Source organism: Leptonotus elevatus, chromosome 1 (genome assembly GCF_054856555.1).
Source record: "Leptonotus elevatus isolate MCC_2025b chromosome 1, RoL_Lele_1.0, whole genome shotgun sequence".
Lineage (NCBI taxonomy): Eukaryota > Metazoa > Chordata > Actinopteri > Syngnathiformes > Syngnathidae > Leptonotus > Leptonotus elevatus.
This window is the reverse complement of record NC_141239.1, coordinates 1,961,835-1,985,624: the sequence shown is the minus strand read 5'-3', so window position 1 is coordinate 1,985,624 and position 23,790 is coordinate 1,961,835. Positions and strand designations below refer to the sequence as shown.

Here is a 23,790-nt window from a genome sequence, read left to right as displayed (position 1 = left end):
AAGTGCAATATGAGGCATAAACATTCTTATTTTACACATGGTCCATGTGTAAAATAAGGTATTAATGGCTTAAAGTTGTGTTCCTAAAATCTAAATGACAACAATCGAAAAACAGTTGGGTCAAAAGTAACCCAATTATGGATCAAAATGGACCGATCCACTTTATGGGTCAATTTGACACAATTTTATGGGTTGTTTTAGACAAAATGACCCGATTTTCTCACCCAAGTAAAGAACCTGACCAATATTTATGAGTTGTTTTACACCAAAAGATGCATTTCTTGACTCAAATTTGTTCAAATAGACCCAAGTAGAGGATCGGTCCATTTTTGACCCATAGTTGGGTTATTTTTGACCCAACTGTTTTTAGAGTGTATATGTTTGACATTTTCAGTTGAATGTTTTTATTTTTTAATGGGCAAAAGTCTTTTATAAAATAAAGATTAGACACAGTTCTATTTATCTTTAAAAAAAACAAAACTATTTAATTAAATATCGATAAGACTTCCTTCAAAGTGCAATTTAAGGCACATTCCCTTCCTTTAAATATAGCGAGTGCAGTGTTTCCCCCACCATGTTAAACTGGCTGCCATCCAAGAAGTTTTCAAGAAAATTTGATACAAACATATTATAAAAAAAAAAAAACAACAACAACGTGTCGCGACTTGATATACCGCATGTAACGTTAGTTCGCCGTCATTCACTTGTGGATCTTGAGGCTCGAGGAAACGCAACCCACAGGACTGAGATCTCCCGCCGGAGACCACCCACCCAAGTAGAGTTCAAATATTTGGGAAACACTGGAGTGAATTAGAAAGTAGCCTCGGTCCAGAATATTGAAAAATAATTCAAGTAAGCCAGCAGTCAAAGTCATTCACAGCTACCAGCCAGACACTCGTAGGTAATGCTAACAGCTAGCTGCTAGCCGCTTACGTCGGAGACAATTAGTAGTTAATTTGCGGTTTCTTAGCGTCCTCAGTTAGCCATTGAATATGAGTTCGGGATAGTGTTGCGTTGATGTTGGTCGCAACTTTAATGACAATCAAAACTATGATAAAGAAACCCTAAATGTCTAAAAGGGAAGTTAAGCTAGCCATCACGCTACAACGTGGGCCGATTTCAAAGTAAAACTCTACGAAGGCTATTTGTGGACTGATCATGTTGCTTTGTGTGATTGCGCACTTTTTTCTTTTTCTTTTTTTTTTTAACCAATCAATCCGCGGATCACGCGCGATCCGAGCCGTGGGGCCCGATTCGAACCGACCGCGTTGCACCACTAAGTGCTGTATGGTGGCAGCAAGCTCAATCCACTATTTACTGACGCTTCCAAATCACGTTTACTAAAGTCAATTGTAAGTTGTGTGTTTAAAGTCAAATCAAAGTCCACTTATCTTGACGCTAACGAACCACGCAAAATACCACAGACGGGCAAATATCATCCATGTGGCAGCTTGACTACTTCCTGAATTAATGCTGCATTCAAGGAAGGTGGGAAGTCGGACATATCCCACTTGGATCCTCCTATTTCCGACCTCAAAGCATTCAAGGAAAAATCGCGTTGGATTATGTAAAGTTACTTTTTTTCCCCAAAACCAAAATTAACGTTATAAAAACTAAATAGATTAATATGTTTATAGTTGTGTAAATTATGTCCGACTTCCCACCTTCCTCAAATGCATCATTAATACCACTCTTGTTTCTTGTCTTTCATGAGTGGACAAACTGATTAATCCAGGTGTGTCTGGCCACTGATTAATCATGTAAAATAGGAAAAAAATAAAATAAAAATAAAAATAAAAATAAAAATAAAAATAAAAATAAAAATAAAAATAAAAATAAAAATAAAAATAAAAATAAAAATAAAAATAAAAATAAATAATAAAAAAATAAATAAAAAAAAATATATATATAAAATACATAATAAATAATAAATAATAATAATAAAAAAAAATATTTTTTTTTAAACAACAAATAAAAAATACATAATAAATAATCAATAATCAATAATAAAAATTAAATAATTAAAATTTTAAAATTAAAAAAATATTATTTTTTAATGACAATGCCACATGCTGTCGACTGAAGATGACATCACAGTTGCTCAAGCAATGACCAATCACAGCTCTCCTTTTTTCTTAAGATGAGCTGTGATTGGTTGCTACCTGAGCAACTGTGATGTCATCTTCAGTCGACAGCAAGTGGCAAAATGGCCGCCTCTAAAATGGAGAAACACTGCCGGATTTTGCTGCATAACTCTCATTCCACAAATGTAATATTAATCAGACTGTCATGTTTAGACTAGTGAGGTCACACATAACATATTATTGCCAAGAAATGTTTAAGGTTGACTTCCACTTTTAACTCATTCATTGCCATTGACGGCTATAGACGTCAAAAATCCATTGAAACTATTTTTATTAGTTTAACATTTTTCCTACTTTTGTTAACAAGAGTATGAAAACCTAGAATTTTTTTAATTTTACATTTAGAATAGATATAAAATTTGTGATTAATTGTGAGTTAACTAGTGAAATCATGCGATTAATTACAATTACAAATTCTAATCGCCTGATGCCCCTAATTTTTAAAAATCTTTTTAAAAATCTTTTCTTTTTTTTTTAAAAAAAAAGAAGAAGAAAATATTATTAAAAATCAGGTGACTAAAATTAATTGTAACTAAACTTCACTCATTAACTCACGATAAAAAAACAAACAAAATATTATTAAAAATTAGGCATCAATGGCAGTGAATGAGTTAATAGAAAAACATTTTGCCTAATAGATTAACATTACAACATGTTTTGTGTGTTTTTTTTTTATTGAGAGGCTCGGCCAGATTAATGGCATTCCCATTCATTTCAATTGGGAAATACGATTTGGGATACAAGTTTGAAGTTACGAGCGCGGTCACGCAACAAATGAAATTTCAAGGCACTACTGGATTAGTATGCGCAAGTTCACTTTTTATTATTTTTATTTTTATTATTTATTTTATATATTTATTAGTTCACGATAATGTGCGATTTTCAATTGACTGCGAGACGGAATACATTCACAAGCCAAAAGCAGTCAACACCTCCTGCTAATTCTCGGTTTCCGGAATTGTCAGGTTGCACCTTTTTAGAAGCTGTTGTTTTGATTTGGAGCGGGCCAACGAAGTCCAATGCGTCCCTTCTGGCTTTTGTGGCAAGCCTCCGTTTTATAATCTGTTGCTTTGCCTCTGTACAGGCGAGATAAGAGCTGCCCTCAACGAGGCTTTCACCCGCTGCCGGCGTTGAAATGAAAAAGCCGTAATCCCTCCAGGAGAATCAAAGCGACCTATGACCTTTGGATATGAAATGCTTGAGGACGACGACGACGGCGTGTGGTTTGGATTGAACGGAGAGAGAGGAAAAAAAAGAGTAAAAGTGGCGCGTTGTCAAGGGACATGGAAGACAAAAGTTGTTTTCAAAAAAAAAGAATGCGGTTGAGGCGTTGACTTGACAGTTAGTTAAGAGCCGAGGCAATATCGCGGCGCTGTACTTAAACACACACACAGCAATTGATTGACCACTCGGGTCTCGGGATGTCTTTTCATCTGTTGCTTAGCAACCGCCCCGAGAGGATACGGACACGGGAGAAGTTTTATTTCCGCGCATGTTCAATTGATAAACAGACACGAGATGAATGAAAATGTCACCATTCGGACATGAAATGCCGAAGGGAGGATTATCACCCGAGACCATCGCAATACTTTTTGACCCTTGAATTAAAAGTCTTTGGAGGGAAAGATGAATTCAATGATCTGTCAATCAATGCATCTGAACGTAATCATATTTCAGGATTGCGCCATCCCAACTGTTATGGGAATGTTTTCCGATATTGCGATTTGAAAACTTGTATTCGCATTAACCAATAAGAATGGCACGCTTATTATAACATCTTTATTTGGATCGATATATCGTTCAGAGTACATTGCATTTTGTACACGGTGGTCCAATTTGAAGATCATGCACGCCCAAAAAAGCTGAAATATACCACGACCTCTGAAGGTTACACCAAAATTCTCAATTTTTTTTCTGGATGTGACAGATTTTAAAATGCCAATCAGATTTGGACCCTCAACATTTTCACGACAATGTGCAACATCCATTTTGAAAGACTTTGCATAGCTCCATTTAAAATGGACGCAATTCATTGTAATATTGTGCAATAATAGATTGAGAAATGAATTAGATGATCTGAAATGTAAATGCTGTACAACACAAATGCAGTTTTATAACTTAACATAGTGAAAGGTTTAGAAATGGTGAAATGAAGTATACAGTATTATTTTACATCATTTATAATTTATTTTATTTTGATTATATATCTTTTGTCATTTTTTCAAATTCTTAATATTTATTTTTTTCCCCTGTGAGTTTGAGCCCTAATGAGGTAAACAGAGAGAGCATCACTGCATTTTTAAAAATCTGCTATAGGCCTACTTGCAGGTAAAATAAGCTGCTTTTTTTTTTTTTTTTTTTTTGCTGCTCGATACTGTTCTCTGTCTGCACCATTTAACACTTTATACATGTGTATCTAAATTCAATAAGTTTGCTCCAACATAACATTCCGTGAATTATGGGCTCCTCGAGGAACATTTGCAACCAATTTCAGGATATAATTAAGAGAGAAGAACGAATAAAAATAATAAATAGTTGTAGGTTTATATATATATATATATATATATATATTTTTTTTTAATTAATTTTTTTAAAGTATAATAATTACCTGTTCGAGGCGTTTGCGTCTTCGCCACCAGCCGCGTCGACGCAAGGCAAAGCAGGCCACGACGAGTTTCGATATTAACCTTGCTGAAGAAGAAAAAAAGCGCCTCAAGTCCTTTTGTTTCCGTCTCTCGTTCGAACGAGCACTTGGCATTCATTTTATCCGGCGTGTTTGTGTTGCCACTCATTGTGGAGGCGCAGGCGGGTCAAAAGAAGGAAGCGGCGCCAAAAAACGACGCGGCGCAAATGTTTCTGCATTTAGGGAAGCGCGCCGAGTGCGAGTGAACTGATCGACGATCGATACATCGAACTTCGCAATCGATTGCGCAAGTGGGGAACAATCAGCCCCCCCCCCCCCACGGAGCTTTATCATATCCGAGAATAACACGGGCCGTGTTTGTGACCTCTTTGGTAAGCGGCTCGTTAAATTCTAATTCAATTCGTAACGTAAATACATAAAGTGAAGCTTTGAGGCCTCAGTCTCGGATGGAAAATGTGTGTGTGTGTGTTTTCGTATTTTAATAATTACTTTATTTTAGTTTATTCGGTTCTATCAAATGGACGTGATTTTTTTTCTTCGATTGTTTATTGTTTTAACTCTCATATTATATTAAATCATGCGTGATATATTTTTTTTCAACTTGAAATTATCATGACGTTTTCATTTTACACGTGCAGTACTTTTGTTTACTTTGCCATCAATATTTATGGAGAAAATGAACCTCGTAAATTGAAATAATTCCAGTTACACGCACGCGCATCCAGTATGCAGTTCTCTGATTAATGAAACCCTATCAAAAAATAATTCATGCGTTTTTTTTCCCCAAACCGCTCGTTGGATGAAAACACTTTATTTGCGCGCTCGTATTCCAAGTCAAATCCAAAGTGAGTGTCAGCCGACAGCGTTGCAATTGCATTAAGATTTCTTTCTACATTTAAGCGCTGGTTATCAATGTTATTATTTAGATTTTTTATTGATCTCTTTATTCATTTATTTTACATTTGGGATAAAAAACGAACAGTTGAATTATCACCAATTATAATTGATATGACTTTGCTGCTTGTACTATATAACACAATTCCCCGTGGCATTTATGACTATTTTTTTTAATGTTATATTGCGTGCCTGTGTCAACCATAATTTAAAGAAGCGCCCCCCCCCCACCACCCCCACCCATCAATCCTCTAAACGTAACTCTCCTTTCTCCCATTGCAGGTGAAGTTGACTAAAGCAGAGTGATGTGCAGCGTTCCAGCTCGATCCTAACTTTGTGACCTCTCTAACCCCCCCCACAAGCCCCTGCGTAGCACCCCCCCCCCCCCTTCTGCCCGAGCGTCGTCATTAATCTCTGTCAGTCAATATTTCGATCAGCTTTATCACTGAGCGTAGAAATGCAAAACCATACAGTCCGTGGGAAAACAAAAACAAAAGTTTATCTTCAAGGAAACAACAAACATGTGTGCGGGAACAGATAGTGTAAGCAGATTTTTTTGGGATTGTTATGCCCATTCGTCGAGCGAAATACACGCGATAAATGTCACGATTCTGCCTCTGCATGTGCTCTTTGGGTAATAAATAAATATTATTATTATTATCTATCCTACAGTAGCCTATATAGAATGATTTCGTATGTTTTTTTTTTTTTTTTTTTTGCACCCTTGCTGCTCTAAATGATCACAACAGCTCTTGAATTAAAGTGTTCCAAATCCCACCGCGTCGAATTTTATTTGCGCCAGGTGGGGGGGGGGGTCTCAACCGGTGCGCGTGTCCGCAGACGCGCGCCCACGCGCCTCTCTGGCATCATGCACGCGGACGGGAGCGCTGTTGGACCAGAGATGAGATATAACCGCCGACAGGCAAACCGCGCGCTTAAAGCTCCCGCACGACCCTGCCAGGACGCGCCACACCTGCGCGCGTGGGAACAGCACAAGTTGCCCCCCTGCGCGGCGGATCGAACCTTCCCGATCAATGGATCGGCGCTCACGCGTTTTGCTCATTTTCGCACTCGTGGACCGCGAGGAGGCTTAGGGAAGCGGGCGAGACACGGGTGAGGGCGGGGAGGAGGAGGGGGGGAAACAGATGGAGCTCACCATGGAGAACCTCCACAGCATCTCCTCGCACCCCCAGGCGGGGAACCCGATGAGCTCGCGGCCGTCGCCTTCGCCCAGCTCGGCTTCCCGGAATCTGGTGTCGCACGCGCCCGGCGCGCGCTCGGCGATGGTCTCCGGCATGACCTCCATCCTGGACAGCTCGAGCGGAGACTACCGGGCCGACCCGTCCGCGCTGTCCGGACACTTGCACCCGTCCATCAGCATGTGCGAGAACGGGATGAGTCTCAGCAACACGTACACCACCCTGGCCCCGCTGCAGCATCTACCTCCCATCTCCACCGTGTCGGAGAAGTTTCCGCACCACCCGCACTCGCACCCGCACTCGCACCACGCCGCCGCTGCCGCCGCCGCCGCCGCCGCCGCCGCGGCCCACCAGCGACTCTCATCCGGGAACGTCAGCGGCAGCTTCACGCTGATGCGGGACGACCACCGCGGGCTCGCCCCCATGGGCAACCTGTACAATCCCTACCCCAAAGAGATGTCCAGCATGGGCCACGGCTCGCTGTCGCCGCTGCCCAGCGGCCTGGGCTCTTTGCACAACCCCCAGCAGGCGCTCTCGTCCTACGGTCCGAGCGCGCACCTCCCCGCCGAAGGCAAGATGCTTTCGCCGGTGTCGGGCTTCGAGCCGCACGCCTCCGTGCTGTCGCGGAGCGAGCAGGAGCACCTGGCGAGGAGTTTAGGAGGCCACGGCCACGGCATGATCTCCAACCTGAACGGCATGCACCACCACCACCACCACCACCCGCACCACCCGCACGGCCACCTCCACCACTCGCAGCCCGGAGGCGGCGCCGTCATGATGGGGGACCGCGACAGGCACGGCCACGGCAGCGGCGGCGGGCAAGGGGTGGCGGGCTCGGGGATCCAGGCGGAGGAAATCAACACCAAGGAAGTGGCTCAGAGAATAACGGCAGAGTTGAAGCGCTACTCCATCCCGCAGGCCATATTCGCCCAGAGGATCCTGAGCCGGTCCCAGGGGACCCTCTCGGACCTGCTGCGGAACCCCAAACCCTGGAGTAAGCTCAAGTCCGGCCGGGAGACGTTCCGGAGGATGTGGAAGTGGCTGCAAGAGCCCGAGTTCCAGCGGATGTCTGCTCTCAGGCTGGCCGGTAAGAAAGTGTCCATTTTGATCACCGTTACATCACAGAATTGATCCCGACTTGTGAAAGGACCCAATCGACTTGCGCGGGGCCTCACATTTCAGCACCTCGGACACTTGTTGCGGCCAAAACAAAAGCCAAGCTTCAACACGGACACAACAGTGTTTCCCAATCTTTAATAAGCTTAGCTACGTTATGTTATATTGATAAAAATAATATGCAACCCCAAAAACAAATAACAAAAAGTGGATAGACAGGTTGAAGAGCATTTAATTATTATTCCTGTCAATATATACGACACTCACATAGATAGTAGAACGAATACATTATTATTATTATTATTATTATTATTATTATTATTTTAAATAAATTAATCATTTCCAGAACAATTAAGCAAAGTAGGATTTCCAGCTACACACCAAAAACAGTTGCGGGTCAAAAATAACCCAAAATGGGTTATTCAATTTACCCAACTTGGGTTATTTAATTTACCCAAATAGTTGGGTCAAATGAATAAACCACAATTGTATTACGTTGTGGCTTAATTTGGGTTTAAATAACTCAATAAGTTGGGTCAGTTTATTTTTATGTTATTAAATTAACCCCCCAAAAAATTGGGTCAAATGAATCCCCTCACAAAACAATCCCCAAATTGGCTTGCTTTGTGAATTATTAATTAAATTTCACCCAATTTTTGGGGTTAAATAAATCGCTTTATTTTAACTTTTTGGGTTAAATAACTCCGTTGGCTAGTTCATTTTTGGCCCAATTCAATTGGGATATTCAATTAATCTTATGTATGTAATGTTATTAAGGAATAACCCCCCAAAAATGGGTTGCTTTGTGGGTTAGTAATTTAATCTGACCCAATGTTTGGGATCAAATAACTCAAAAAGTTGGGTCAGTCCACTCTTGACTCAATTGTGGTTGCTTTTGACTGTTTTTTTTATTTTATGTTGGGAATCATTGACCTATATCTTAAGCATTGCTCTCTATTTAGAAACAACACCTGCAGTTTTCGGCCCCCCAAATGCAAAAACAAAAACATTTCCATACTGTAAACAAGATGGCGGACTTGTGGGGCAACTTTGCGCGGGAGAAAGCCGGGGTGACCCCAGGCCGCCTGATCAATACGCCGGTTCCCACTCTCCCTTTTAAATGTGGCACACAGATCGATACGAGCATCGGGAGCTGAAAGACGCAATAACCACACGCTGCGTGCGACTTTTCATTAAGCAGACTGTTGGAGCGGCTCTAAAATTAGAACACTATATATATATATATATATATATATATATATATATATATATATATATATATATATATATATATATTCATATCTATATATATATATATTCATATATATATATATATATATATATTCATATATATTCATATATATATATATATATATATATATATATATATATTCATATATATATATATATATATTCATATATATATATATATATATTCATATATATATATATATATATGAATATATATATATATTCATATATATATATATATATATATATATATATATATATATATTCATATATATATATATATATATATATATATATATATTCATATATATATATATATATATATATATATATATATATATATATATATATATATATTCATATATATATATATATATTCATATATATATATATAGTGTAAGCTTAACACTATTTTAATACATGAAATTGTTGGACTGAGATGTTTTGAAGAGTATTTGGGTTATCCCATTTTGCTATTTCTAAAAAAAAAAAAAAAAAAATAGACATCTATCAATACACACACACTGCAACCTATATGCATGTTTATAAAATCCTCTGACAGTAAGAACCAAAACATAGCGGCATCATGTGTAAAATTCTAAAAATAAAATAAATAAATAAAATAAAATAGCTCAGTTTGACTGACATTGCAAAAATGCTTCTTTTTGTGGTTGCACAACTGAACTGCATCACAAGGTTGTGTCTGGTTCGTCACATTTGCGAGGCAACCTCATCCTGATGCATTCAAGTCACAAAAATAAACATATTAAAATGAACACTTCTCAACCTCGTCAATCAAAACTGAACATGGTTACATTTGTGAAGACAGAATATTTGATCTAAAACGGGATATCACGATTTTTGTACATGTAAACGTTGTGGTTGGTTGGTGGAGTCGGTCATTCCCAACCAGGGTGCAGTGGGGAGAATTATTATTATTTTATTTACAAATATATCTTTGTTCTTCTATCTATGACAGCGATGTAGAGTGACAGGCCCGGCAATTTAATAGAGAAGATGTCAGGAGGTATAAAATGAGTCTATCAACTTTGCGTTCAAATAATTAAAAAACTGCACATTTCCCACTTAGAAGAATCAATTTGTGAGTAAATTGAGGCGAGACCCTCATTACTTTAGTATTCATACTTTTTGTGACATTTTTGGTTTGGCGGTATATGTTGTCAGATCTTTCTTCAGTCATTTTAGCTCGGTAAAGTTTGGACAGCGAGTCGAGCGTTAGTTTACACGGAAACACTGCAAAATAGCTGCAGGGTAGAAGAGCCGTCACTTTTCTGCCTTTTGTACAGAAGGCAGTTCAAATTGTGTTAACACGTCATGAAGGGCAAAGTCAGCGCCCCGTTAAAAGTGTTCAACCTCACAACCGTACACAATGGATGGATGGATGGATAAATAGATAGATGGAATAGATAGATGGATGGAATAGATAGATGGATGGATAGATTAATGGAATAGATAGATAGATAGATAGATGGATGGATGGATGGATAGAAAATGGATGGATGGATGGATAGATACATAGATGGATGGATTAATGGAATAGATAGATAGATAGATAGATAGATGGATGGATGGATAGAAAATGGATGGATGGATGGATAGATACATAGATGGATGGATTAATGGAATAGATAGATAGATAGATAGATAGATGGATGGATGGATGGATGGATAGAAAATGGATGGATGGATGGATAGAAAATGGATGGATGGATGGATAGATAGATAGATGGATTGATGGATGGATAGAAAATGGATGGATGGATGGATAGAAAATGGATGGATGGATGGATAGATAGATGGATGGATTGATGGATGGAATAGATAGATAGATAGATAGATGGATGGATGGATGGATAGAAAATGGATGGATGGATGGATAGATACATAGATGGATGGATTAATGGAATAGATAGATAGATAGATAGATAGATAGATGGATGGATGGATGGATAGAAAATGGATGGATGGATGGATAGATAGATAGATGGATTGATGGATGGATAGAAAATGGATGGATGGATGGATAGAAAATGGATGGATGGATGGATAGATAGATGGATGGATGGATGGATAGAAAATGGATGGATAGAAAATGGATGGATGGATGGATAGATAGATAGATGGATTGATGGATGGATAGAAAATGGATGGATGGATGGATAGAAAATGGATGGATGGATGGATAGATAGATGGATTGATGGATGGATAGAAAATGGATGGATGGATGGATAGAAAATGGATGGATGGATGGATAGATAGATGGATTGATGGATGGATAGAAAATGGATGGATGGATGGATAGAAAATGGATGGATGGATGGATAGATAGATGGATGGATTGATGGATGGAATAGATAGATAGATAGATAGATGGATGGATGGATGGATAGAAAATGGGTGGATGGATAGAAAATGGATGGATGGATGGATAGAAAATGGATGGATGGATGGATGGATGGATAGAAAATGGATGGATGGATGGATAGAATAGATAGATAGATCATGTGGATTATCAGATGATCTTGTGAGTGTCATTAATAGTGTAACTGGGTCCTTTTTGTGTTTGCCAGGCTTTGCACATTGGCGATCGATAATCCCGTCCCCCCCCCCCCCCTCCCCTTTTTTCCATACATTTCCCCTCCACGCTCTGCAGCACGACAGCAACGTCATAAAAAAAAAAAAAACACCAGCCTGCCGGCTAACCTTAGTATAACCGGTTGCCTTCAGCAAGCCTTCAGAAAGCGAGCACAAAACGCATCGGAGGGCGCTCAGGTCGAAAAGGCGAGCCGACAACAAAACAAACCTCATCCGACATTTATCGTTTCACGCGCGCGGGGCATCCGACTTGCGTCCGACTTGAGAGGGCCCCCCTTTTTTTTTTCTCAGGCGGCCGAATGGCAGGAAAAACACAAGAGCTGCACTTGCACTATAAGGCTGCGAGATGCCATTGATTGAGCGAAGGCGGCGGCCATGGTCTGCGCTTTTGTGCGGACAGCCTGAAAGAGGCTGCCTCGTGAAAGGATCGATTGCCGGCTTAATAATTGATAAGTATGAGGGAGGACGGAGGGCCGCGGGAAGGGAAAAAGGCAAGGCAGAAAGTGGCGGCGTAAGCTGCTTGCAACAGCAGCTGCACACGAAAGCCCAAAAGTGTGGTTTAACACTCCCGCAAAAAAAAAGGGCGTGTACGTGGTTCGGGGGAGGACACCCCGCAACATCCCGACCCAACGCTCAATGCGACAACGGACTTTCCCCAATGTTGACATTTGCTCACAAACGAGGAGCCTCACAAAGCATTTTGGAGAGCAATTGTGACGCTTTCCCGCTCATGTCAGCAAATCCTCCATCGCCATTTCAAGGTTGTGATGTCATTTGATTTGAAGGCGTGCTTTATGGAGGCGGGCATTGTGTGCGTGTTCACGTGTGCGCGCGCGCGCTGTACATTGTTAAGGCTTATCGGACTCGCTCGGAATCGCTATCGATTTGCTCTCTTCTGCTCTCCTTCCTCCCCCCCCCCCCCCCCTCGTTTCCTCCTCCTCCTCCTCCTCATTTCATGTCTGGCTGTGGACCAGCGCATCCTTTCTTTGCCCCGCACCCTCATTTCATCCCCCGAAAACACACACACACACACACACGTGTGGAATCATTATCCAGCTGTGAAGACATTTGCAAAGTTTGATAGCAAGACCCACATCAAATATGTTCAATTATCTTTTTTTTTCGGACATACACAGCAAATCCTTTATTTTCTTCTTCCTCCCGATTTGGCCACCAGGCCGCGCTGGGATCAATCTCATAATGATGACATCAATTTGATTTGTGTGCAAGATTTAATGTGGCCGGGGAGTCGAAATGTGGGCAGCAAATGGCCGCGCTGGCTTGCTCGGAAGTCCTGCACGGGTTTAGACGTGTCATGTTGATTTAGTTCTAATTTCAAGTTCTTGATTTATGAGGGCAAGCTTCACACGAGTCAAATCTGGTTGTAAAAAAAAAAAAAAAAAAAAAAAAAAAGAGCCAAGGTTTTGTCGCTTAAAACTGATTTAAAAATAAACATGCATCTTTATCAGTGATATGCAAAATACTTGAGTAAAAAAAAAAAGTGAATTCATTCCCATTAAAACCTTTTGAAATATTCAGTGCAACATGTGGCAAAGGGTTAAATAAAATGTAAGTATACATTTGTGTAAATATCTTTGATTATATATATATTAAAAAAAAAATCTAAATCAAGTGACGTCACAAGTATTTTTGTCGCGTACACACGTTTTAAAAGGCAGGCTACGTTTTTTCCCTCCCGTTTTTATATCTGCCTTTAAAATAAGAAAAAGGTGGGGAAAAAATGAGGCGTTCAGGCGTTTAATCTTAATTCGCATTGAAGGAAACGGAGAAGGCATAAAACAACAGCAGCCAATAAGGCGACCGTTTACAAGCCATTCAAAAGCTTCCCATCGCTTGCCTCGACAAGACAACACGCACTTTCAATTGACAACTAAAGGAAATGTTTCAAATAATCCACTCGTGATCAATGTGCAGGCGTTTTGCGCCGTGCGTGCGTGCCTGCCTGCGCGCGCGCGCACGTGTGTGTGTGTTCCCCCCAGTGCTGCACATGCGAGAGGGCCTATAATCTGATCGATACAATCGATAAGCGTACATCTTGAGAGGTGTGACACCCAGTGATTGACACAAAACTCTTTCTCGCCTTACAGTAGTCCGTCCAGGGCGGGAGAGGGCCCGCCTCGCCGCACACAAAGCCCGATCTCATCCCTCCGTCCAGGGGTCGACTAGCAGCAGCACGGTGCGGTTAGTTCACCGTCTGCCCCCCCCCCCCCCCCAAAACCCCCCTCCCTCCACATTTACCCCCTCATTTCACAACACTGCACGCATGCACACAATTTATTTTTATTTTTATGACGTTTCTTTGAAATGGGCAAAAACTGCCCCAAATGGACTTTTCCTATTTGATCTTATGGGACAACAACTTCAAAACGTGGAACGTCGAACGTGCTTGAGCATTTGAATAATCACTGGATACTTCATTAGGAAGGCTATAAAGCTCCACCTACAAACTGTATTTGCACTTTTGTCAGGTCTAATGTTGTGGTTACCCACATTTAGGGCTGCACCAAAATGGGTCACAGGTCACATTTCATTGTTTTGCTAATTGTGAGATGCGCGAGTGACACCATTTCTTAGTAAAGAGCTTTTTTTTTTTTTTTTAGTAATCTTTCTTTCTCATTAGTTTGTATACTGTGTGTGCATGTGACATCGTTTAGTTGGTTTGGGTACGAGGGAGGAAGCATATTTTATTTATGAAAAAATACAGGGAGCATATTTGTAATTTGGGTCTTAAGCATGTTTGATCGTCATTTTTATATTTTGTAGTAGTGTCACTATCGAATATTTTTCGAATCAATTAATCTATCGATTAATCGACTAATTCGATTCAATTTAATTTTGCAAAGAAGTGTATTACCAAAGCACCCCCCCTCCCCCGATTACTCTTTATTAACCAGTGGTTGGTGTTTATTTTATATTTCGTATCTGTATAGTAACGTAAAAAGAAAAAAAAAAGGATGATGGACATTTTACTATTTTACCGGTTTGGTCATTGTTTTTCCAAAGTATGAACAGAAGTTTGCAAATATCTTGTTTTTGATTAAACACAGAAGGTAATCAGTCTTCGTTCATTACAGAAATCAGTATACAATCACTGTTTATATGCTGAAATCAGAAGATTTGGACAACTTTAAATAAAAAAAATGTCTCCAAGCGATAACTCCATTACTAAAATACTTGTCGATTAATTTGATAATCGATTACATGTCGAATAATCAATTCCTTGTGACAGCTCTAATACTAAACTAATCATGTTTTTTTTTTTAATGTCAGTATTAAATATTTCCCAGCAAAGACATATATTTGACATGAAAAAAATCTCATCACATAATGTCCATAAAAAAAAAGTCAATACTGTATTGAAAAAATGATCTCACAGATTTCAAGGGAAATCTGGGCCCGTTCTGCCCGTCACTGTAAATCATTTCCACATCAATGAAGTGACATTGTATCATTTCCTGCGTGTACCTAATGAAGTGATCCGTACGACCACGCCGATTGCGCAATCGTGCAACTTCCTCAAAGCGACACAAGATCTGGCGAGCGCCTCCCGTCGGCAAACTCGTCAATGACGAAGCGCACAACAGGAGACGACGACTTGATCTCCGGCTTAAACAGGGCGGCGGAGATAAAGTGGCCGTTGTTGACATATGAAAAGCGGCGAAAGCCACTCGAGACCGCCGAGTGCCCGGCGCCGGCGCCGGCTTGTTCCCTTTCAGAAAGGCCCGTTTGATAATGAGGCGCCTAAAGAGAGCTCGCCGCTTTCGCTTCCACGTCTCCAGAGAGGGCCGTTTAATGAGATGCTCCCCGCTTTGGACCTCCCTGCGGTCCTATTCATTGCTGTGGAGCGCGACGTTCAGGGGCACCATTTGAAACGGACCTATTGATTATCTGAAATATGTATCGACCGCGCTCGGACCGCGTGCAAAAGCGGGCTCCATTGTCCTCGAAGCCATCGCGGGCCCCAACTTTGATGCACAATATGGCTCAACAAAGCTGTGGATCCGCGATATCTTACTATTTATTACACGCGTATTCTTTGAAATAATACAACTCACCATTACGCAGACGGAGGCCCGAGAGTTCCCAACTGGAAGTGGAGGCAAGACGAAAAGACGCCGGAGAGCGGTCGCCAACAACACGGCATGAAACAAAACACAAGAAAAGGAAGCGAAGCACCAGTTGAGATGGAATTCTCGCCGGGAACGTTGAAAGTAACTCTTCCCTCTCGAAGAAGTCATTTTAGCTGTTAGTTCGCGGCCATGAAGAAAGACGTGGTCAAAATACCATTTTTAAAACTCTATGGATGTACAGTGGATAAAAAGTCTACACACCCCTGTTCAAATGTTAGTTCTTGTAAGAATGAGACCGAATTAAAAAAAATATATTTTGAACAGGTAAAGTAAAATTAACAACTGATATAATGTGGTTGCACAAGTGTGCACACCCTCACTCTAAAAAGAGAATTGTTGAACCAATTTAAAAAAACTAAAAACAAACTTCAATTGGTATTACACGATTGAATTAAGTTAATCCAAAGTGAATACATTACGTTTAATAGGGGCGGCATGGCTCAGTGGTAGAGTGGTCGTCTCCCATCCGTGTGGATGTGGGTTCGATCCTCACTGACACTGAACCCAGATCTGCTCCTAGTGGACCTGGCAGCACCTTTCATGGCAGCAGCCGACCACTGGCGTGCGAATGTGAGGCATTGAAAAAGCGCGACATAAAAAGCAGTCCATTCAATTATTAGTTCATTAAACTTAATATAGTTACCTGAATTTAATTATTCCTAAATTAATCTAAAGTGTTGAACTCATTCACTGCCAATGACGGCTATAGACGTCAAAAATTCCCACTTTTGTTAACAAGAGGATGAAAACCTAGAAAAAAAATGTATTGTACATATAGAACAGATATCAAATTTGTGATTCATTCTGAGTTTGAATAATTAAGTAATTGAAAAAATAAAAAAATAAAAAAATTAGGGCCGTCAGACGATTAGTTTTTTAAATTGTAATTAATCGCGTGAATTCAATAATTAACTCACGATTAATCACACATTTTATATCTGTGCTAAATGTGCAATACATTTTTTTCTAGGTTTTCATAAATAAAAATTAGGGGCGTCAGGTGATAAAAAAAAAAGTAATTGTAATTAATCGTATGACTTCACTAGTTAACTCACGATTAATCACACATTTTATATCTGTTCTAAATGTGCAATACATTTTTTTCTAGGTTTTCATAAATAAAAATTAGGGGCGTCAGGTGATAAAAAAAAAAGTAATTGTAATTAATCGCATGACTTCACTAGTTAACTCACGATTAATCACACAATTTATATCTGTTCTAAATGTGCAATAAAAAAATCTAGGTTTTCATACCTTTAACAAAAGTGGAAAAAAATGTGAAACTAATAGAAATAGTTCAAATGACTTTTTGACGTCTATGGCCGTCAATGGTAGTGAATGAGTTAAGTTTAATGAACTCATAAATAATTATACTTTAATATATTCGCTTTGGATTAACGTAATCAATCGTGTGTTACCAATTGAAGCGTTTTGTGTGTGTGAAGTTGCTCAACAATTCAATTTGTAATCTACGACATCGTATTTGGGCCACATATAAATATATAATTTTTTAGAGGGCGGGGGCAATATTCTGAGGAAAAAAAACTTTATAAACTCACAAATTTACGTTTTTTTCTCCTTGCAAATTTGAGACTTTATAAAGTGGCACATTTGCGAGAAAAAAATTACGAGAAATACACGTAGCGTAGCTATAGTCTAACGTGAGGATTCGTTGGTGGTTAATGGGACGTTGTTTATAAAACGCAAAGGCAGGATGGAGACGGATTCATTCGTAATTTCAATTTACTGGTCATGACGGCAGCCAGAGCGACAACACTTCCTGATCCCCTATCAGCTGACTAACACGAACCAATCAGAAGCTAGCATACTTTCGGTAAATGTGAATGACAGAGAGCAGCAGATTCGACACATCAATTTAGAATCAACCAATCGCATTCAAACTCAGCACTCACCTGCCACCATTTCAAGAGCCGCTGATTAACCCCAAATCAAGTTCAGATGTTCTAGTATGCTTTTCCTGACATTTTCCTTCTTTCTAGCAGAATCATGAAGCTTTTAAACGAACTCCCTTAATCTTGACTAAGGCCCCAAAAATGTCACCCCAAATAAAGTTAAGATGTTTTAGTAAAGTTTTCCCACACTTTTGGCAGAAAAGTTTTGAAATGATTCCTCTTGATCTTTCTTTTTTAGATCACAAAATTGAACACAGTGTTTTTTTTTTTTTTACATCCGTTGTTTACAAACGAAGAAAAAAAGAAATTATTTGCCAAACGATCCGACCTGTATACTGGGTGGTTGCGGGCCCCCTGCTCTAAGCGACATGGATGCATTTGTGAACAGTGGGGAAGCAGAGCGGCGTTGGCATTGCGAAATGGCCGGAAGCCCAACTTGTTGGAAAAACAGGCATTACATATTAAATTATCACTATATTAGCACCAGCCTTCAGTCATTACATTAGCGAGTATCGAGTTGAGTTTGAGATAGCACTTAGGGAGCCTGCAGGAGATTCTGGCTTGGCTGAACCTGAACCAATTGAATAAACGTTCCATGAAATGGTTGGGATCAATCGATATGGGGGGCTATCAATCTGAGCGCAAATTAAAACAATTGAGGTGTGGGGGGGGGGGGGGCAAGAAGGGGGCAGCCGGACAGAGATGTGCACATACAAGTCGAAGAAGCTTGCGATGATGCTTTGCTTGCAGAAACGAACTGCAGAAAAATGAGGATCCAAACACACGCATGATCACTCGGTCATGCATACACATGTGCACGCTCGTATTGATCTCCTCACAGTCAAATCTGTTTACTGTTGTTGTCCCAACCTGCTGTAAAGTCATCAATCATGTGCATGCGCCACCTCCACTCTGCGGCCAACCTTATTGCCTTTCTTCTTCCAGCTCCTTTTTGCTCTCCCTTCATCACCCCCCCCCCCCCCCCCTTTGCCTTTCTCCTGCCAACACACACGCGCACACGACGAATTATTATTATTATTATTTTTTTTTAATTTTTATTACAATACATTGTTTTGCGCGTATGCTTCTTTGAGACATCCTCACTGATAAACAAACAATCTCTTCTCATCTGTCACGAAGCGCGCTCCCGAGTTATATGCCACGCGCACATACATACGCCCACCGGCACGCACACACACGCGCACACGACGAATTATTATTATTATTATTATTTTTTAATTTTCATTACAATACATTGTTTTGCGCGTATGCTTCTTTGAGACATCCTCACTGATAAACAAACAATCTCTTCTCATCTGTCACGAAGCGCGCTCCCGAGTTATATGCCACGCGCACATACATACACCCACCGGCACGCACACTCACACGCACGCACGCACGCACGCACGCTCACACACCTCGGTCTCGCGGATCGATGGCGATCGATCGGGTGGGGAAGGGAGCCCTGATTACTGGACCACGTGTTCGGGAGAAAACCGCGGAAAATCGATCATTGCAGCTTTTTAGGGCAGCAGAACAGAACAGATTCCCTCCAGCCTTCACAGCCACAAACGAGCCCCACTGACGGTGCATCTCAACGCACGGAGGCCCGCGCGTCTTTGTCAGCGTTTCACACCGAGCGCCCCCCCCCCACCCCCCCCACCCCCCAATTTGCAACGAGACACACAAATAGTGCAATCAAGACAATTTGGCCACGCGTGAACCTCCACCTCCTTCCCGAGATAGTTGAGGAGAGCCCAAAGTAAAACAAGACAAAGTTTGACAGCCTTGCATTCACACGAAATATCACAAACGGTGTCAACATATACGGAAAAAACTATAAGATACAACTTTTTGGACTGTTCGTGAACGCACCACCAGGAAGTAGTGTTTCCTCAAATGCCCGCTGCATAATGCCTATTAGTTGTACAAATGCATTTTTTATTAGTTTAAATTAATTAAAACACAATATTTAATAATAATAATAATAATAATAATAATAATTGTATATTGTTCAAGAAAAATCCAAAATATCACAAAAAGTATTCTCTCCAAAATAGTCTTACTCACAAATATACATACTCTGTGTGAAATTGTATTTAGTTGTATGAATGGCAACAGGTGGATACACAGGTAAATTGCACCTACTGCATTCTAAATGAATTCAATTGTCTGTCTGTCACAATGTCCTCGGCATACAATAGATAGATAAACAAAAGATATAAATAAAAGCAAAAGCACCACACATACAATATGTTTCAGCTTGACAAGTGCCACGTCAACTGTGGTAATCACATTTACATGACTCATTTCTACCTTGAAGGAAAAGGAGTCCATTTGAGATGCAGTCTTTTTATTCAAGTGAATGTTAATTTAGCAATGAGATGGATACATTAAAGTTAAAAAACATTTTTTTGGGGACAATATGTTAGTGGAATATGAGTTAAGCGGCAACTCATCTCAAGGGGTGGCCATTTTGCCACTTGATGGCGACTAAAAATGACATCACAGATGCTCAGGCAATGCCCAATCACGACTCAGCTGTTTTCTGATTTTAGTCATGTGACTTTTGCAAGCTGAGCTGTGATTGGTCATTACCTGAGCAACTGCCATTTTCGGTCGACACCAAGTGGCAAAATGGCTGCCCCCGCCGAGATGGATAAAAAGGAGTGTTTTATTCCTGCTTAATTCATATTCCACTAATACAATATTAATCAGAATGGTGCACTCTAAAAACAGTTGGGTCAAAAGTAACCCAATTTTGGATCAAAAATGGACCGCTCCACTTTATTGGTCAATTTGACCCAACTTCCTGGGTTGTTTTATGCAAAATGACTAAATTTTTTGACCCAAGTAAAAGATCTGACCAATATTTATGAGTTGTTTTACGCTGAAAGACTCAAAGTCGACCCAAGTAGAGGATCGGTCCATTTTTGACCCAACTATTTTTAGAGTGTGTGTTTAGACTAGTTGGGGCGCATAGAACATATTGTAAAGACATTTTTTGACTTGACTGCAATATGAACAGACAAATAATTAACTCATTCACTGCCATTGACGCCTCTAGACGTCAAAAATTTATTTGAAAGATTTCTATTAGTTTAAATATTTTTTTCCACTTTTGTTAAAGGTATGAAAACCTAGATTTTTTTTATTGCACATTTAGAACAGATATAAAATGTGTTATTAATCGTGAGTTAACTAGTGAAGTCATGCGATTAATTACAATTAAAAAAAAATTATCACCTGACGCCCCTAATTTTTAAATAATCTTTTCTTTATTTAAAGAAAAGATTTAAAAAAGAAAAAAAATATTAAAAATTAATTAAGGGCTTCAGGCGATTAAAATTTGTCATCGTAATTAATCGCATGACTTCATCAGTTAACTTACGATTTAATATCTGTTCTGAATATAAAATATTATTTTTTCTAGTTTTCATACTCTTGTTAACAAAAATGGAAAACATTTTAAACTAATAGAAATAGTTCAAATGAATTTTTGACGTCTAAAGCCGTCAATGGCAATCAATGAGTTAATAAGAAATGATAATATTTCACATTGTTTAGATGTTTACTAGTAGGCCTACATAGGCAGTGGGGGTCTTTGACCCAATTAAAAAAAATTTTTAAACATATTTTACATTTTTTTTAAGTTTAGAGAAACAATTAAATTAATTATTATTAATTAATAATTATGAAATTATTAAAAAATTATTAAATAAAAAATTCAACATATTAAAACTTTTTTTTTTTAGCTTTAGAGTTGTTTGTTTTCAAATGATATTCTTTTGTCATTTCATGTCTTGATGTAATTGAGCATATAATCTGAGTGTCCTTGAACTCATTTGAAAAGAAATCTGAAAAATGTGAATTGTTTTTTTGGGTCATTTCTTGTCCTCCAAATCGCCCCCCCCCCCCTCCCCCGCCCCTTGTGTCTCCAGCATGTAAACGCAAGGAGGAAGACCGAGGACGAGAGCGCAACCAGGTGCCAAAGAAGCAGCGACTGGTCTTCACCGACCTGCAGCGTCGTACCTTGGTAGCCATCTTCCGGGAGAACCGCCGACCCTCCAAGGAGATGCAGCTCACCATCTCCCAGCAGCTCGGCCTGGAGCTTTCCACCGTCTCCAATTTCTTCATGAACTCCCGCCGCCGCTGTCTGGATCGCTGGGACGGCGAGGAGCACGGCCACGGGGCGCACGGCCACATGCACGCCGCCCACAGACACGGCAATGCCAACTCCTCGCCCATCCACCCTGGCACCTCCTCGGTCGGCACTTTCTCCAAGGCCTGAGGGGGGGAAGGGAGCGGAGGGGGGGGGGGGGGGGGTCAGAAGCTCGGAGGTGTATTTACATGAAAGCAGCGAGCTACAGGGTGCGTAGTTGTTTTCTTTCCATCTTATTCATCTGCTCAAAGCGCTTGACGACACGGAGCGGATGAATCAGATGGTTTCTGTTATTGGGAATGTTTACTATCAGGGGTGAACTCTTCCTATACCAAAGATACAGTCGCTTGGAGCAAGTTGCCGTCAAATAAGCGCACGCGGCTGACACGACAAAAGAGGATTTGACGTCGAGCTTGACATTTGGTGCTGGTTTTGCTTCTTTTCAACGCGATGTCCCTCACAATCAAGGCAGCCGATGCGCCTGCTGGGCCCGCCGTCCGCCGCCCGCCGTCCGCCGCCCGCCGCGACTCATTCCGCAAACACACAAAAGGACGGTGTGTGTGTGGGTGTCAAGCGGTCCTTTGGACCCGCGAACCGCACGCCTCCTCAATAATCGGCAACACTGCATGTGTGTACCACGCATGTGTTCGATAACACTGCCACCTTGCTGTCGGTTTCAACCGCATCTTGGCGCATGTTTTGTGTCCCGCGCAGTCATCAGCTGCTGCTACCTTGCAACGAAACGCAGCAAACACAAACCAAAGATCTCACTTGAGTGCGTTATTAGCATTATGCACGAGGGCAGCGGTGCGAAAAACAAAACAAACGCACGCAAGCAAAGTACCGTATTTCCTCAAATTGTGGCCAAGGGCATTGATTTGCTCAAACGTAGAGCGCACCCGGGGTTGGCGAGGGTCGAGATGTTTACAAGCCTTCATTTTTACAATGATTTTTTTTTTTTAGAAAAGTTAAAAACATCTTACTTATCTTTCATCGTTAAACAAAAACAAACCCCCGTCAATTTTCTATAGCACTTGTCCTCAAGTGTTGGTGAGATGGAGCCTATCCTAGACCAGTGGTGTCAAACTCAAGGCCCGGGGGCCGGATCCGGCCCATTGCATCATTTTATGTGGCCCGCAAATCCAAATCATGTGTGTCAACTTCCATCATCCTTGCTAAAATCTACTAAATATTGAAATTTTGCAATAATTTTTTGTTACCCATTTTACATTAATGTGACTAATAATTGAACATTAGTATTATCATTGACTTGGTTTCAAAACTAGTAATTAATTTGGTTTGTATATCGTCACCCTCTTAAAATAATTGCCTAAGTCATTTTTTTTGAAAAAAAAAAAAAAAAAAGCCTAAATCATCTCATGATGCAAATTATTACATTTTTTGTGTTTCCTGAAAAATTTGAGAAAATGACTTAAGGCAATTTGTGTGTGTGTGTGTGAGTTTGTGCTCTTTAATTAACGCGGAACCTGTTAAAAATCCTTAACCGGATACTTCAGAGTCCCACCGGAGTCGTGAAGTAGTCAGGAGACCAGAGGAAGGATCAAAGGAAAGAAAGTGATTATTTTAAGAAGACGTCGATATGCAATAATACGATGAGATGATTTTGTTTCACCGTCACAACGGGAAGCCGCAACTACCAAGTGGCCCGTGATAAAAATACGTTTTGACACTCAAAAAA

General features: G+C 40.4%; 2 protein-coding genes across 3 annotated transcripts in view; one reads left to right on the top strand and one right to left on the bottom strand.

The window, feature by feature from the left end:
- The window catches only part of LOC147180297 (organic cation/carnitine transporter 2-like), a 58,329-nt gene that overhangs the window by 27,527 nt on the left and 7,012 nt on the right, over positions 1-23,790 (bottom strand). For both annotated transcript variants that reach the window (XM_086071414.1, XM_086071423.1), the window contains one exon: positions 21,962-22,216. The gene's annotated coding sequence lies outside the window, so the exon portion shown is untranslated. The remainder of the gene's footprint in view (positions 1-21,961; positions 22,217-23,790) is intronic.
- onecut3b (one cut homeobox 3b) lies at positions 6,828-22,220 on the top strand. Its single transcript, XM_086071434.1, has 2 exons — positions 6,828-7,968; positions 21,871-22,220. Exons 1-2 carry the CDS (start codon positions 6,828-6,830, stop codon positions 22,218-22,220), a joined length of 1,491 nt encoding a protein of 496 aa, XP_085927560.1.

Bases quoted from the DNA above. Each gene is read 5' to 3' on its own strand.
- onecut3b (XM_086071434.1), top strand. From the start codon at position 6,828: ATGGAGCTCACCATGGAGAACCTCCACAGCATCTCCTCGCACCCCCAG. The intron at 7,969-21,870 runs GTAAGAAAGTGT...TTGTGTCTCCAG, and splicing joins GTCTGCTCTCAGGCTGGCCG to CATGTAAACGCAAGGAGGAA.